The 16,778-nt window shown below is 35.5% G+C and overlaps 2 protein-coding genes across 2 annotated transcripts; one reads left to right on the top strand and one right to left on the bottom strand.

The window, feature by feature from the left end:
- Nucleotides 1-3,836: 3,836 nt before the first annotated feature.
- Nucleotides 3,837-10,752, bottom strand: LOC117624468 (ADP-ribosylation factor GTPase-activating protein AGD5). The gene is made up of 11 exons (XM_034355735.1): nucleotides 10,515-10,752; nucleotides 9,384-9,442; nucleotides 9,084-9,174; nucleotides 8,340-8,394; nucleotides 8,158-8,248; nucleotides 7,804-8,038; nucleotides 6,054-6,270; nucleotides 5,736-5,929; nucleotides 5,218-5,463; nucleotides 5,064-5,128; nucleotides 3,837-4,301 (listed from the first exon to the last, which is right to left on the bottom strand). Exons 1-11 carry the CDS (start codon nucleotides 10,563-10,565, stop codon nucleotides 4,142-4,144), a joined length of 1,464 nt encoding a protein of 487 aa, XP_034211626.1. The 5' UTR covers nucleotides 10,566-10,752; the 3' UTR covers nucleotides 3,837-4,141.
- A 3,339-nt stretch (nucleotides 10,753-14,091) lies between these two features.
- LOC117625054 lies at nucleotides 14,092-15,945 on the top strand. The gene is made up of 4 exons (XM_034356623.1): nucleotides 14,092-14,164; nucleotides 14,350-14,550; nucleotides 14,856-14,938; nucleotides 15,508-15,945. Exons 2-3 carry the CDS (start codon nucleotides 14,353-14,355, stop codon nucleotides 14,910-14,912), a joined length of 255 nt encoding a protein of 84 aa, XP_034212514.1. The 5' UTR covers nucleotides 14,092-14,164; nucleotides 14,350-14,352; the 3' UTR covers nucleotides 14,913-14,938; nucleotides 15,508-15,945.
- Nucleotides 15,946-16,778: the final 833 nt, after the last annotated feature.

Below are 16,778 nucleotides of genomic sequence, written 5' to 3'. Positions count from 1 at the left end.
GCGTCAGCATGTAATGGGTTTTCACCACGTGGCATGGGGGTTTTCGGGGTATGGAATAGGGATGGATACCATTGAAATGTTTTTGCAGAAATTTATTGGATTATAGAATCGGTACAAATAAATAATTATATATATATATAATTAAGTTAAATTAAAGGAAATCATGAATACAAGTTATTTAATGTGTTCAACATAATATTATTCGAGTTTAAAGAGAAAAATTTAAATATCATGGGGTTCAATATCTGCTTTTCATATTATAAACTGGCACAAAAAAGATAAAGTTGTTCTGGTTTAGATATTGAAAACTGAAATTCTAGTCCTAAATATTACTTCCTTTTAATATAAATACTTGTTATGATGGTAACTGAGCTGAGTAAAAACCATCATTGTAACAATCTTCAAGTTGTTGTGTCATTTTAGTAATCTCACATTAACCCACTTTATCAATTTGTGTATAAAATTAGAGAAAATGTTGTATTCCAGCTTGGATTGACCCTCAAAAAATAAAGAAAGGAAAAAAAAAAGGTGGGCATTTCTTGGATTAGGAGCCCCTCCTTTCCCTAACAAAAACACATCGAAGTGGGAGTGCCCAGATGATTCTGGAGGTGGGGCTTTGCTCTGATTAAATTATTTAAAAATAAGAAGAAAAAAAACGCAAAAGTAAATCGGAAAGGTGATTACTTTTTAAATCTTGCTTAACATTGATAATCTTCCGAGAGAACTAGTTAACGAACTTTTAATATTGGAGGGGGAAGGCAGCAGATGACAGATGAGAACTGTCAGGAAGAATTGAATATTTAAAAGGGTACCGCATCTCAACGGCTATATTTTATGTGACCGTTAACTCCGGCCTGTGTCTTGTCCTTGAGAGGAGGATCCTAAATCCCGGTCCATGGGGTAGGCTATGCTATGAATATGAATGAATTGGAGTATGAAGTCATATTAACCATTGCCCATTGGATTGGATGGTCTATCCCTACCAATACTTAATTAACCGACCACGTTTTGGAGCTAATTAAAGTGTATTAATACTAATTAAGTGTTGCTCACTTGCCCAGTGACATTGTGGTAATAAAGGGAATGTCAAATGTGGTAGCATCTCATGTGAGAGCTCATGGTCTTTTTTTCTTCTAATGTATTGTTACGTGATGTTATTATTATTCATAGAGTATAATATGAGCGATAATTTTAATAAATATACACGTGTTATAACATGAGTATATCAATAACACAAAACAACAGTCTTACCATCACGCTAAAAAATTACTCCCAAAATAGAGTCACATATTGAGTATACGTACATTGCCAAAGCGCGAACACCAAAATTACTCTAATATTCTACATAGAGAGCATGTATGAACATGAAGAACACTATTCAGAGTCAACGACCGAGTAATAACGATGAACATGTGATATGGGCAACCAAAGCCGAAAAAATAAAAAGGAAATAGTAATAAATAAATATGTGGGTTGGCCATGCCATGTTCTTGAATCTTGTCAGTAAACCCAAATGCCCTAAGTTGGTTTTTTTAGAATTAAAATTTATAATAAATTTCATATGTTCTGCCGACCAACCAATAAGCACCACCTGTTAAGTCATCTTCTTCATTTTTGTTTTCGCATTTGCTAATTATAAAAGTCAGAGAGCAAATCATGAGCTAATTAACTTTATATGCAATGTGTGGACGAAATGAGTGTAAATAGACTGATACGTGTGTGTGTGCGGGCGGTCAATATAAGCAGGCATATGCATGCTACTAATTTCCTACCACCCCTAATGAGACGATTGATCAAGTTGTTTTCAAGTTGACATGCCTACAAAGGCTACGTGAGATAGGCATCCAAGAAATGCCAAGCAAAGTCAATGAAATGGTCAGGATCAGAGATATTGATGTCCAAAGTCTTTAAATGTGTTTGTTTTGCAAGCAAACTTCATTGAAAATATGAACCAGGAGTACATTAACAAATATAAGACGGAGTAGACTAGTTATAGGAGATTCAAAATGATTGCAAATGCATACATACGTGTTTAGGATAATTTTGACAAGTTATGTTGTTAAATTGTCAATCAGACTAATATGACCTAAATGTACGATTTTATTTAATCAAATGGTGTTGATGGATAGTCCATCAACATTATATATGTGAAACTATGCGACACAAGGGAGCACCATCAATCCCATATAAATCTAATTGTTAGCTACAAACTTTTAACTAGGGTGAGAAAATAAGCTTATAGAGTTGTTTATGTACGACCAGCTTGATATATGCTTGTAGCTAGACAATACCTTAAATCATGAAGACGAGATTATTAGGACAGGAGAGAATGGAAGAGTTGTGGTCATGTTGGTGGTCTCGTGATATCTAGTTTCTACTCTATTAAATGAAGTCTTTAGTTTAAATTTCATAGTCGGTAGAGACTTGTGCATTCAAATTAAGAAGATTTTAAACTGACCAAGTTAAAATTTGATGAATGCTATATGAGTTCCATATTTTTTTTTTATAAATTTCACTTGATTCATTTTTGGTGCCATTCATGGTCCTGCATTTAGAGAGGCGCTTTTTATGAAATGTCCCATTCCTCTGATTAAGCCCCGCATCACCATTTACACAAAAAGAAAAGAAAAGTTAGAATTATTAAGATCATCATTATGATAACAAGCCAGTATGGAGAGAATCTACGCATGTCATTCAGCTCATCATCTTCACTGGGCACCTTAAAGCCCACGCTTGCAGCCAACACGTGGTTCTTTCCTAGTGGTCGGTGATGACCTAATATACTTGGACTCTAGTTGGTTGGTAAGTGAGTCAAAGATAAATATTTTGGAGGCTTCGGAGCAGCTGTGGCTTATGGCCTCGTGCTACCTTCTGTTTCATATATATTCTCGTGCCACCGTCCAGTTGTTAGATGAGTGACACGTGTTGGCCATCCACCGACGGGCACAGCGTTTCTGGTGGGTTATCCGGTTCGATCGAACAACTACTGCAAGGCTGCAACCATTGCATTTGCAGGGTCTTCAATTTGGTCTTTTTTTCCAAGTCCAAAGGTTTTGCCTAATTTTGGTGTGGAAATTTCAAGAAGTATACCACTTAGCTTTATGATCAGATCATAAAAAGCACACTAAAGCTGCGGTGATTGATTGGCAGGGAACAATACATGTTGGCAAGTGTTTTTATTTTTCTTGCTCCTTTTTGGCAAGGCTAGTGTCTATCGATTAGACACTGTAGAAGAGAAGCCTATACAAGTTAGCTTAAGAATTAATGAAAGTGACTTTGTACTAAGAATTGATGATGAGTCAAAGTGCTCTTTTTCATACTAAAATGACAGGATAAAGACTTGACATAAAGAATGGAAATTCAAATCTGTTATAGTAAAATCACAATAGAGAGGCTCAAATTGCAATATGAGTCATGTTTATAGAGACGAGTTATGCCGGCAAACAGCTGTTCATTAGCTCATAAGTGATTATTAATTGTCGATAAGTATGATTACTCTCTCATGAAATTCACGTAAATCAGCGCATGAGTGACTATTAATCGTTGATAAGTATGACTCCCTTGTAATATCCACATAAATCTACCATTAACGGTCATTCGTGAATACCCAAACTGTACTGCGCATTATTGTGATGGAGACATCTTTCTCTGCTTGTAATTTGGTTAACCTCAACTAGGAATTTAAATTGTGGTGAGATTTTTAACTCTCCTCTTTCTGTGTTACATTTCCTATCTGAAATCTTGCTGATATGGCATTGTTATTGGACCATTAGATAAATGATAATTGAAAATTAAAAAGAAAAGAAGAAACGAAAAGATTTGTGATAATTCTGACATTCCAAAGATCATGCATATATAGGCATTGTTCTTGAGGTGTTTTTAGGTTCTTCCAAATAACACAATTGAAGCGGAAAGGAAATCATTGTGATCAATCTAAACCCATCTTATTACTCAAATAGCACCTAATCATACAAATGAAGTAATCACCCAGAGAAAAGCTAAAAAGTGGCACTGCCTCTACAAATAGTTTACAACCTCAGTACAGGTGGAAATGAGGACCGAAAAAAAGGTAATTTTTGTCTGTAATTCAACTGTTTTTGTATGGTATAACAAGGCCGGGATTATCAACCCCCAAGGCTCCTCACTGTTTTGCAAACATCCCTTGTGTTAAAGAAGAGAAATCATAATCTTTTGCCGATTGTGCAGAAGTCGCAGATGATACGGGAGACGGAGATTGAGTCTTATTCGCTCCATCGTTTCTCGCGCCATTAACTGGGTTAACTTGGGCCATATCATAAAAGCTGCAAAAGAGAAGTAGTAGCATGATAATGTAAACACAGATCAACAATTGGTTATCGACCCATTCCCTATTCGAAGAAAATAACAATGATAAAAGTTCTAATCATTGACGTTTATAGAATAGAATCCAAATAGAAACTCTGAAAACCTTCTCTGGAACCAGGTAAGAGATGTATTATTTTGCCAACGAAGCAAAACTAGCATTATCATTAAATTATGGATGCTTGATGCTTCACATTCCACTGTCTCCTGTGTAAGCTTGTCCAATGGGGAAAATAATAATTGAAGCCAATATATTGTAGGACAGTGTTTGCAAAGAAATGCATCTACTATGTTCCCCACAGAAAAGGTACAGCTCCCAGATTCACAACGGAAATTGAGAAAAACTCAGGGCAATTGCTTGAGATTTTGATCTCTTGCTATGGGCTAACCTGAATAACAATTTAAGTGCATAAAATTGCAGTGTTCACATTGTATTCTCCCTTTATTTTATTTGTGGCTGCTGGGTTTTTGGGGGTTGGAGGGTGACATGGCAGTCAACGACTAACCAATTAAGTTAGAGAGGTGCCTATTGTAGAATAGCAGCAATCCAAGTTATTATGATCTTTTTTGCTTAGGATCTTCACAGGCTCAATTTGCTTAGGATCCTTTTTCGTTTGCTTAGCCATTTCAAATGATATTAAAAATTGCCTTAATAACATATCCAAAAATCCCATCACATACGTGGCAACACAAACTAGGGCAGGCAGAGATGTATGACAAACCTAGATGTTGAATATGGAACAGAGCTCCCCAGTGAATGTGCCGGTCCCATGATCTTTGTCTGACTCTGACCCAAAAAAGAAACAAAATGAGAAATTCAATAGATGCAAATAAATGAAACAACAACATTACATAATTAAGCCTTACTGACCCTACCTGTGTAACTTTCTGTAGGTCAGCCTGTCCATCTACAGGCATCATCAATCCTGGAATTTGGTAGCCAACATTTGGCCAACTTTGGGAGGGTAAATTGCTTCCATTGGACACAGGTTGTTGAATAATACCAGGAAACTTTTGATCCATGCCAGCAGATTTAGCTGCAGCAGCCATGAGAAGAGACTGCTGCTGAGCCAGCATTGCAAGTTGCTGCTGATGCATGGCGAAGGGTGACACCATGCTGGACTGCAAATATTCAAATCATTTCATAATATAACATGCATCTACATACCATGTTATGCAATAGAACAAGAAGATGATACCAAAGTAGGTTTTTTAAAGTTTACTGGACTAGATTTCTAAGGCTTGATTTTTAATTAAACAATTGAAACTTGAATAATGGAGCAACTTGAGAACCACTTTTTCCAACTAGCAAAAAGAAATTTATTATCACACTATCAAACTAATAAAATATTTTTCAAACAAATTCTGATTGGACGTCATAATGAAGCACATACCTTTTCAAAAAGACTCATAATATCATTTTTTAAGTCTTTCTGGGGTTTCTCTGAAACAGGTGTCAGTGAAGGTACATCTTTAAATAGATCCTCAATTCCTGATGAAGATTTACTATGGCTCCCTGCTTCACTCGATGGAGCAGTTTTCTCAGCTGTTGATATCTTTTCAGCAGCTGTTGATGCCTTTTCAGCAGCTGCAGATTAAACGCAACTATATTTTTTAACCCCAACAGAATGGCAAAAGCCTGAACCAAACAGATAGCAGGATCCCAGTAAAGTAAAACACTCAGAGTGATGGGGAGGGGAATAAAGACGTACACTGAAAACCTGCCCAATCATTATCTTCAGCAGATGCTGCATCTGAACCGTTCTCACTTGGACCATCATCCACTGAAAGCATGTTGAAAAGGTCAATAGCATAATCAACTTTTGGAGGGGCAGGAGGAGCAGTGTCAACAACTTGCTTTGTTGCTGCAGCTGGCAGAACTGCTGGTTCTATTTTCTGAACATCTTGCGGTCTTGGGGCATGTACAACCTGTTGAAATATAGATAAACCATGCATCTAAACTTTTAGAAGGTCTACTACAATTTCTTAAATAAACGAGGCAACGAAGGAGGGTATGGAAACAAAAAAAAAAAGAAAGAAAAAAAAAGAAAAGAGGCAGTGAGGATTATAGAAACAAATGGAGCAACCACAATAAAATATGAAATGAGCCAATAAAATCAAACTTAAGTATGCAGTTGATTTTTACAGGATGTGAAATAAATTTGGAGAGAATCAACATAGACAAAATAAACCAGCAGATACACTTTTAGGCAGAAACAAGGAAAGCAACGAGCAATGAAAAGAAAGCCAAGTAAAACATGTTGCCCAAAGAGATAGCAGCTTCCCATTCCAAGTTTAGAAAGAAGAAAGGACATTTTCGGAATTTAGAAGACATTAAATGCAGAGTGAGGCCCAGAATTTAGCCCTGTCGGGAAAACTTTCTTTCAGACCAAGCCTCCCAAAAAATTTCTAGCACATTACACCTCCACAACACCTTTCACCCAACCTCCAAAGGCACAAAACCTCTCAACAAGTAAAAAATCACAACGATGGCACCACCCAACTCAATCTAACCCTCTGGAAAAGCTTTATACCAGAATTTCAACATCGCACAAAAAAGGAAAAGGCGGTTGATACTGTCAGCTGCTCCTTTGCACATAGTACACCAATGATGGAAAAACAAGCAATTTGCATTGGAAGCATGTTAGCCTTCCATATAATTAATGATGTGAATAAAAATGAGGACATTGTGATCATAAAAAATAAAATAAAATAAAATAAAATAAAAAACGGCAGAATAGAGATTTACACGAAAAGGTGCCTGATGACTCAAGGAGCCAATCCTTCCTGTCTATTCTTGAAGGGGTAAGGGAAATGTTTTCAATCAGAAAGAAATGAGCAGAAATCTCCACACACGATCTCTCAATTATGACACAAGGGAAGCCAGTAAACTCAGGAGAAAGTGATCCAAAAAGAGGACTCCCCATATCATAAATCCTCCCGATAACAGATTTTCTCCCCGTTACCCGAACTGAAACGAAAGTTAAAAGAGAACTCAACAAGACCCTGAGAAATGTCTCTCTAGGACACCTACTTCAACCTCTAATTACTACTTTAGTGTCCCACCAATTGACATGTTGACCATATTCACACTCCAGATGACCGAATGCCAAAGACATTTCAATATTGCTACAACACCATTGATACTTTATTTTAGTATGCTTTGTGCCTGCAAACAATGTTATGCTGAATTGCTAATGCATTAATGTCCAACATATAACATAAGTTGGTTCCAAAAGATTCTTTTGAAGGAAGATGATTTCAGTAGAAAACAGGGTATCACAGTGTCGCACCCTCTTAGAAAATGTAGTTCATACAAATGAACAATCAGTAAATCTGACATATAAACAAGTAACAAGCAGAGTTTGATAACAACCACAAGTCATCTATGATGTAAAAACGAAAATAAAGAAACCGAAAAAAAAAGAAGAGAGGTTAATAGGGAAACACCGTATGACATACCTGTTCAGGACCTTTTGGAGGATCAGGAAGACTGATTCTTGCAGCAGGAACACTTTGTTGTGTACTAGCTGATTGAATGTTCTTCCTTTCCTCAAAAGTTTTTTCAGAATTTCCTACATACCCATGCCCACTTCTTTCTCCAGGTCTCTGCCAATGTGTGGAAGTCTTTTCTTCCCATCCTCTAGAAGGTGGTTTTGGTTGTCCGTCCCTAGAAACCCATCTCTTATCTTCATACCTGAAGAGAATATCAATAATTACCAGAAGCAGAAATCAACATAACAAAGACTGATGATAGACAGTAACTGTATCTAAAAAAATAGGTGCTTGGTCTTAGGGATACCGTCAGACACGCACTTTGCACGAATAAAATTCTCAATTCCAACTCTGTCATAGTTTGGAGGTAGCTCTGCTTCCCAGTAACTATTTGCCTTCTCATTTCCCATTGCTGTATGAAATCATAAAATGTTGCCAAAATCATAAGAAAATCAACATCAATCAAAAGAAAAACTAAGCTAGCGGCCCAAACACAAGCTTACATTGGATAAAAGCAACCTGCTCTGGAAGCCATGTGTCCAAAGTAGCAGATCGCACCTGCAGAAAAATCCAATAATACTCAGATCAGCCCATTGCAACTGCATGGATAACAGTGTTCTTGTGGCTACTAATTTGTAAGTGGGGAATGAAGCAGTTAAAAATTAGAAGGGAAAGAAAAAGTTATATAAGTCTCCAGGAAATGAAAATGTAGATGAACATGAGGTAGCCACATTCCTATGGCTGAACATGAGGTAGCCACATTCCTATGGATGCATAAAAAGAATAAAGGAGGTGTGGAAACCTATATAATTGTCGCCATTGAATAAAGGAGATGGTAGGTTATTTTGGAATATAAAAAAACCATAAGATCATTCATAGAGAGAGAGAGAGAGAGAGAGAGAGAGAGAGAGAGCCATTAGACTTTTTTTCGGGGCCTATAAACTGTTCTGACCTGTAATAGCTATAAGAATGCTAGTTAGAACAGGATTAGTTGTTAGGCAAGGCATGGAAAGACAGTATGGTGCTGTTGGCCACCACCAAGGGACAGTTAGTGATATAGAATTTCAGGATATCTTCACAAAACCAAGAGCTAATGCTCTGTGGGTCTACCCTTCATTGTAATTTACTGGACCTTAATATTACTGTCAAAAAGCATTCAAAGAGAAACCAAGAGAAATCTAAATAGCCCTAATCTTCAATCAGAAAATATTACTGCAAATAAGCCACATAAAAGATTAAAATGTCACCTTCGATATGTGTACCCCAAGACTTCTGTGGATCCCAGAACACTGCATGCATACAAAGATACCTAAATTCACGCTAGCCCATCTTGGACCCCTGCAAAGAAATCAAATCATTATTCAAAACTCATAAGTGTTCACCTATTAAAGTTTGCTTGATTATGAAACTTTTTTTATAAAAACAACTCTTATGCATAGATTTTGAAGCACAGCTGTTAAAACTTCAATCAATTTTCATTCTCTATAATTGGTTGTTCACTATCATGATATGCACATCATCTCTTTTGGATTCATCCTGATACGTACTTAGCTTTGCAGTCAGCACATTCCCTATTCTCTGGCAATTTAAGAAGCCCTTCCAGTATCTGCATATGTTTAAAAGAAAAAAAAAAAAAAGTAAAAATTATAAAGAATGTAACCTCCAAATATAATCAGAGAGGGACAAAGGCAAATACAAGATACTGATTCAGGAACCTTGAACTTGGAGGCCACTATAATTGTGGAAATGATATAAAGAAAGTGTAACTATTTAAAGAGATATCAATAACTTGTAGCACAAATACAGCAGGGTAATTAACATTCAGTAGGATCACAATCAGACCTTCTTAAACTGCTTATACATGGAATGCCAATAAGGCCATTGGATTTTCATAGTTCACAAACTCAAAGCAGAAAATGATCTTAAAATCACACATAAACAGAATGGACAATAGATGCCTTGAAAGATCCTCTTCAAGACTCACTTCTCCAAGCTTCGCAGATTATAAATTTTAAGAAAACACTTAACATGACCGATAAAAACAAACGGGTATTAATTAATAATCACATACTCTGATAATTATAGATAACTGTTAAGCATGGTTTGAACTAAACACCATTCCATCACTACATTATTATGCATCCATTTCCGTATTTCATCATCCAAAACTAGACCAAACGCCCCCAAAAAAAAAAAAATTTAAAAGATAAAAAAACAAAAACCCAAAACACAGATTTCACACACATTCGCAAAAGAAGTGTAAAATATGTAGCACCAACAAAAGCTATCACCGGAATCGATACAAATTCAAATAAAACCAATCATGGCCCAGAGCTCTAGATCAAATCTCACCAAATCCAACACTCCAATAATTACATTTCATTTGCATAAATCCAGATTGAAATATACAAATCCAATTAAAGCCAATCGGAACTCCAATCATTCACAATATTCCACAATTCCACAATCCTCTCACTTCTCTCAATTTCTCTTAGCAACCAAATGGAGAAACAAAAGGGAGAGATATAAACCGATACCGAAATCCAATTCCCAAATTGACAGTCAAGGATCCAAAAAAATTTGTATGAAAAATATGCGGGTTGGTGAAAATCTTCTCATTTTGAAAATACTGAGCCGATAAATGACAAATTATCAAATTTAAGCAGAAAAAGAAGAACCTTTCTGTGCTTGGCGTTGAGCTCCTTGGTAACGTTGGCCTTCTCGTTCATGGTGACCGTACAGCAAAAACTAGCAGACGCGAGAAAAGACGAAGAAGAAAAAGCAGCTCCGCGGACGAAGGTCAAATTCGTCTTTTTACGCTCTTTCTCTCGTCTCTCTGATTATTATGCGACCAAAAGAAAAGAAAGAGAGAAGGAGAGAGATCGAGGCAGAGTCGCTCTTGACTTTATTTTTGCCTTTCCTATTATCTCCGCGTGTTTTTTTTTTTTTTTTCCTTTCACTTTTCTTTTTCTTAGAGATGGAAGAAAAAAAAAAAAAACATTGTGATTATTACATGTGCAAAAATAATGACCCAATTAAAACTATATCACATTGAACAGTTTTTCTTGTTTATTTTGCTTTATATATATAGATCATTTATAAATTCTCGAGAAATTTTTTTATGTTTAATAAACATTTAAGTTTGTTAAAAAAACGTCGTTAGAAGTTTTTTATCATCATAAAAACACTTTTATAATATAAATAAATAAATAAATTTAACATGAGTTGTTCATAAATGTTGAGTTAGATCAAGAAGAAAAAAACATCCTACATAATGCGTTCAATTATTCTTGATTAAAATATTAACATGGCATGCTCATCTAATCTTTGGAGGTTGTATTCGGAATTTTCATAGTATTATCAATAAATAACGACAAACACAAACACAAAAACAACTAGATTAATGTTGATTTATTAGCTTTCAATTATTGAAAGGGGCGATGGCATTTTAAATTCACACACACAACACGGAAGTTAGGACTTGAACCCAAGACCTTGCCTGAGGGAGTAAAATACTCCAAATCACTACACTAGTGGGTCCTTTGCTATTAGCTTTCAATTATAAGTTCTTCAATTTGGAGATTAAAAATTACAAATATTAGTCTTACAAATCAAGCTTAAAACAACGAGTTAAGTTCGAGTTTGTTAAAAAAAAAAAAAATTCAAATGCTCGGGAACTTTAGCCCGAAAAATCCACCAATTCACCAAATTTCATAACCCTAGTAAAAACTATAAAATAACAGATGAATTAGCATAATCACATTTTCATTGTTAATTAGGCTTTAATGGGGTTTCCACTTCTTGGTATTAGATCAAAGTTTTGAACAACTTTTTGACTAATCTTTGAACAACTATATGTATTAGGTGGATGACATTATTGAAATGGAAGCTAGATGGTGGGAGGTTTTTGTCTCCTCTAGTGCTAATCTAGCGGGGGAAGAAAAAATGCGGTTGATTTTGGCTCAAATTATGAAATTAAGTCCATGACATTGTCGTTGTCAATGATCAATCATACAATATTACTACAATCAAGGTGATTTGATTTGAAAACAAGATGAGAAGAAAAATTATAAATCTTCCTTTTAAGGCGATGCTTGTTGTGTAGTTCACACATTTCAACAAACAATAACAACACCACAACACCTACAACTGTTTTTTTTTTTTTTTTCTTTTTCCCTTTTAAAAAAGAAAAAGAAAATTCTAGCTCATTGTAAACTTGGTATAAATTCCTAGCTCATTTTTTGACAGTTCAAGTTTATTGGGTTAGTAGTTGTCTAATATGGTATGAGAGCATTTTTTTTACAACTCATTATAAGTTTTTTTTTTTTATTTTTATTTATCAAACTCATTATAAGTTAGTGTGACTCTCGTTTCTCATTTTTCTGTCGATTTGTAAAATGTAGAGATGCCTCTCCATGTTCAAAATCAACATACATGTGAGGAAAGTACAAACTTAATATACATTGCCACTCCATTATCAGAGAATGACATAATATTCATGAGGGAGTGAAGTTGTTGGCAGACAATAATAACAAATCAAGAGTGCAAAAATTTAATTGTTATTTGTAGGTGGGGGGGTGGTTTTGAGTCTTGAAGGTCATAAGTTGTGGTGGATGATCACAAAAGTGGAAGAATTATTATGGTGGGAATCTATCTTTCTATCCCACTTAATAACAAGTGGGATAAAGTTTTAGAGTTGGCCTCGTCATGATATCCACATGGCTGGATTCTTTATTGGCTTTCCTAAGCAGGAAATAATTAAATATCCTATTCATTTCTGTTGAGATGTCTTCATCATTAATTTTTTATTTCTATTAATCTTGGTAATCAAATTTGTATGATTGGCTATTTAAGCTAATCACCGTTTGAACTTGGATGTCGAGTATTTCAACCGAGGCGGGTTCTCATCTGGTCTCTTACTCTATAATGGGGAAATTTTTGGGGGAAATTGGGGGCGGGTATGGAGATCCCATAACTTTAAAAATTCCCAATCAAAAACATCTTGAGTGGTATTGTTATCCACATCCCCAAATCCGCCTCAATAAATAATATATTTATAACATAATATAACAAGTTAATATAGGAAAAAGATAACAATCAAAAAACAAGTATATGTTTTTTTCGATGAAAAAAAGTTTAAGGGGAGGGAGGGGAGGCTACCCATTACAGGGTTAGGGCGTACCAAGGCTTCTTTGAGGACTTACATAGGGGGTCTTAGCTTCTTTTTTTGGTTTTTATAGACATACTAAGAAGGATTGTTGGCAATGAGACTCAAACCTAGACCTGGATAGCAAAGACAACGATCCTTACTAACTTAACCAACCCTTGTTGATAACAAGGAGATATCCTTCGTCTCTCAATCTTCTCTTCAATTGGAACTTGATACATGTGGACACACACTCGCCGTTTCCAGTACTCCCTTTCTTTCTTGGTATTCGATATATATAGTAGTTTGTATTTCTTCAATGACTTTAATAATTAAATAGCACTAAAAAATGAAAGAAATCAATTGTCGCAGCTAGTTGAAATCCATATGCTTATTATTGTTGTAGTTAGTTTCTGGAAGCAATTATTTTCCTAATTCATTATGGAGATTATGGTAGGGAGAAATATATGATTTATGTTTTTGGCCACCTATGCAATTATGGTTTAGTTTAAAAAATTGAAAACAAAAGTTTTCGTTTAGGAATATAACACCCAACACACATACACATGGAGAGTTAGTCATAACTAATTTAGATGTAAGAAGATTTCATTTTTCTAATGGCAAAGAAAATTGGAGTAGAGGCGGGTTTGGGAGACCATCTCCGATGAGGACGGGAACGGGGATTTCTGCGAAAATTCTTGTCAAGGTGAAAGTAGGGACAAAGATAGTATTGTCATATTCGGTCCCAAACCAGTCCGTTGTCATCCCTACTCCCAAAAAAAACCAATTTAATTACTCACTGCATACCCAAAAATTAAATCTCTTTTTTTCTTTTTGGAATCAATTGAAATAGGTAAATCACGGAGACTCTCCAATAAAACTGTATAACAACGTAGTAAATTCTGTTCTTTACCATGCAAGAACACCCAAATTTTAGAATCAAAAGTAATTTGTAAAATAATTTACACCCTTTACATATTCGGAGTTCATAGGGAAAAAACCAAATTGACATGGTATAGGCTAAAATGCCAAATTTGAACTAAAACGTGCGTTTTGCTGGAAACTAACAACGACAATGCGTTTAGTTAAAATCTATCCGCGCGGGGAACACAACTCAGTGTTCCCTCTCTCAAGTTGCTTCGTCGTTGCCGCTGTGTTGGCGAACAACAGGAACCTTTAACTGTAAGTCTCTGTCAGCACCTTCCTTCGTTTCGTTGTTTTAGGGCTAGGCTTAGCGTCTATTTCTATTTGTTGTTCTACAATGAAATTGGGGGTTTACAATTCCTTCTGTCCCAAACCCTAGATTGATTACCCAATACTCGCATTGTTTTTCTTTCTTGAAAATGGATTCAACTGATCCTTCTAAGGGCATGAGCACGCTTGACGCGACCATGGTAGATAGCTGCGGTGCCCGACCTAAAGCACCGTTGGAGAAAATGGGGCCTGTAGAGAAGGAGGCATCTGTGCACGAAGAAATGAAGAGGATGCAGAAGCTGCCTGCAAACAGTACTTATGTCACTCATAGGTTGCGGGTTCTCAACAAAATTCTGCAGCTTTTGTCCATTCAGGTTCATAAAAATCGGATTTTTATTTGCTATATAAAGCATGGCTTGGCTATTAACCTTAGATTGCTCGTAATATGAAATGGGTTTGTTGCTTAAGTGAATTATAATCTATTGGTATTGGAGACCCACAAGATAAAGTTGTTTAATTTTGCAGTTTTGTTTTTGTTAATTACCAGTTTGCTCTGCTGTGATGTAGAGCATGATATTCTGTGGTTTGTGTATGATTCTGATTAGAAATAGAAGAGAAATGAATTTAATACCAGTATTTGACACTATATTGATGTTCCTCTTGCTCCTTTGTATATCAGAGATCTGCATCACAAGAACAGGAGTTGGAGTTGCTTTTTGCTGGGCTTTCTCTGTGAACCCAACCAACCTTTTTCAGGCAGTGGTCAGTTCCAGTTGAAATTTTATTTTGTGGAGTTAGATATAATGTGACTACTATTTTAGTGCTCTGTTTCAACCGGCTGACAAATAGTTTAACTATTTGTTGTGTTTGATATATGTATATACTGTTAAAACATGAAACAAAATAGCTCATGGTATAGGAAAAGTTTATTTTATTATCCGTTCGCTTGGATCCTCATTTTCTTCCCAAAAGAAGGAAGGGGAGTAATCTGCGTACAATGGAAAATGCAAGCGCTGTTTCATGTAAAGACGGATAGAGAAATGTATTGGTTTTGGCTGAATATCAGATGCATAAATTTGTTGTTTTTTATAGGCACTAAACCTTGCTCTGCCATTTTTCTTTCTCTAGGATCTTATGTTGGTTAGAAGACACTGTTCTTGTTATGAAACCTTCATTGTCTTTTTTAATCACCGAGTACTGTCCAGTTTTTAGGTCGAATAGGTGTCCATTATTGCTATACAAATTTCATTTTTTCTCAACCTCATGCAGATCCTGGGTAAGAAACTACGTTTGCAGTATTTTTTCTGATTTGTTAATCAACTGCATTGCAGAATTTCCCGTCATGGATATCTGTGTTTTTGGAAAACTGGGTTCAGATCTGTTCCGTTACACACTGAAGATTGTATGTTTTTGGCAAGCTAAACATCTCATTCTTGTGTCTCTCAGAAAAAAAAAAAATGAAAAACATCTCACTCTTGTGACTATCTTTTGTAATACCTTTTCAAAGTTTCTAAGCTTTAAGTTAACCAACATTGTGAATATTTTTGTTTTTGTTTTTCTTGTATCCTTGCCTGTTGAGTCTTGACATGGTTGAACTGTACGCCATTGTGGTATATGGAGGAGAATAGTATACTATCAATTTGGCATTTTCATTTCCCATTTTATTGGATGGGTCATTCTTGGTTTGGGTTTTATATGGATGTAATTTTCAGCTATTTGATTAAGAATATTCATCCAAGAAGAGATGATAGAGGATCTAAACTTGTTTATTTTTTGTTTTGTGATCATATACAGTTGTACTCCTCACATCTTAAACCATGTACAACCCCTCGCAAATAACTGGTTAGTGTATTGGCCAGTTTGAGACTTACCATTGTACTTCTCAATCCTCAAATTGCTGTTCTTCTTAATTGCTTAATGAGGGTTAAAATAGGCTTGACCTTAAATTAGGCTTGAAATGATCATCTTATTCAGGCAAGTGATGTGCGAGGTGGGATTCGAATACATGACTCAGTTACAATATAACATGAATAACCTTAACATATGACCCAACTCCTATAATGATTTGTACAATATAACATGAATAACCTTAACATATGACCCAACTCCTATAATGATTTGTACAATATCACTTGTAAAAAAAAAATAATAAATTTTTATTTATTTATTTATTTAAAAACGAAACGTTTCAAAATTAACTCAATATTTCTTTTCCCACTGTTGTGGCTAATTTATCCTCCTTCGTAACTCTAACCCTCCGTTTGGATGAAGAAATTGAAAATTACATAGAATTCTAACAGTTAAGACAATCTCCTTCATGGTAGCAGTTTCCATCTACCAAGTGAACACGGTATACTTTTTTAGAAGCCTGACTTGGAGTGATGGGATGCATGTTGTCACAAGTTCATATCAATGAGAACACAGATCATACAATCCTATACTAATGACAATTGAAAATAGATCATACTCATCCAGTAAAATTGAGTACATACTAATAAGCTCATTTCTCTGGAGACAATGTCTGCCTCCCGTCTCTTTTGTAAGCATAATTTTGTTAGTCATATAATGCACAGTTGAAAAGAATATATGAGAGTGCCTGATG

This window comes from Prunus dulcis, chromosome 4 (genome assembly GCF_902201215.1).
Source record: "Prunus dulcis chromosome 4, ALMONDv2, whole genome shotgun sequence".
Lineage (NCBI taxonomy): Eukaryota > Viridiplantae > Streptophyta > Magnoliopsida > Rosales > Rosaceae > Prunus > Prunus dulcis.
Note: the sequence above shows the minus strand (reverse complement) of the source record. Positions and strands in the feature narration are given on the sequence as shown.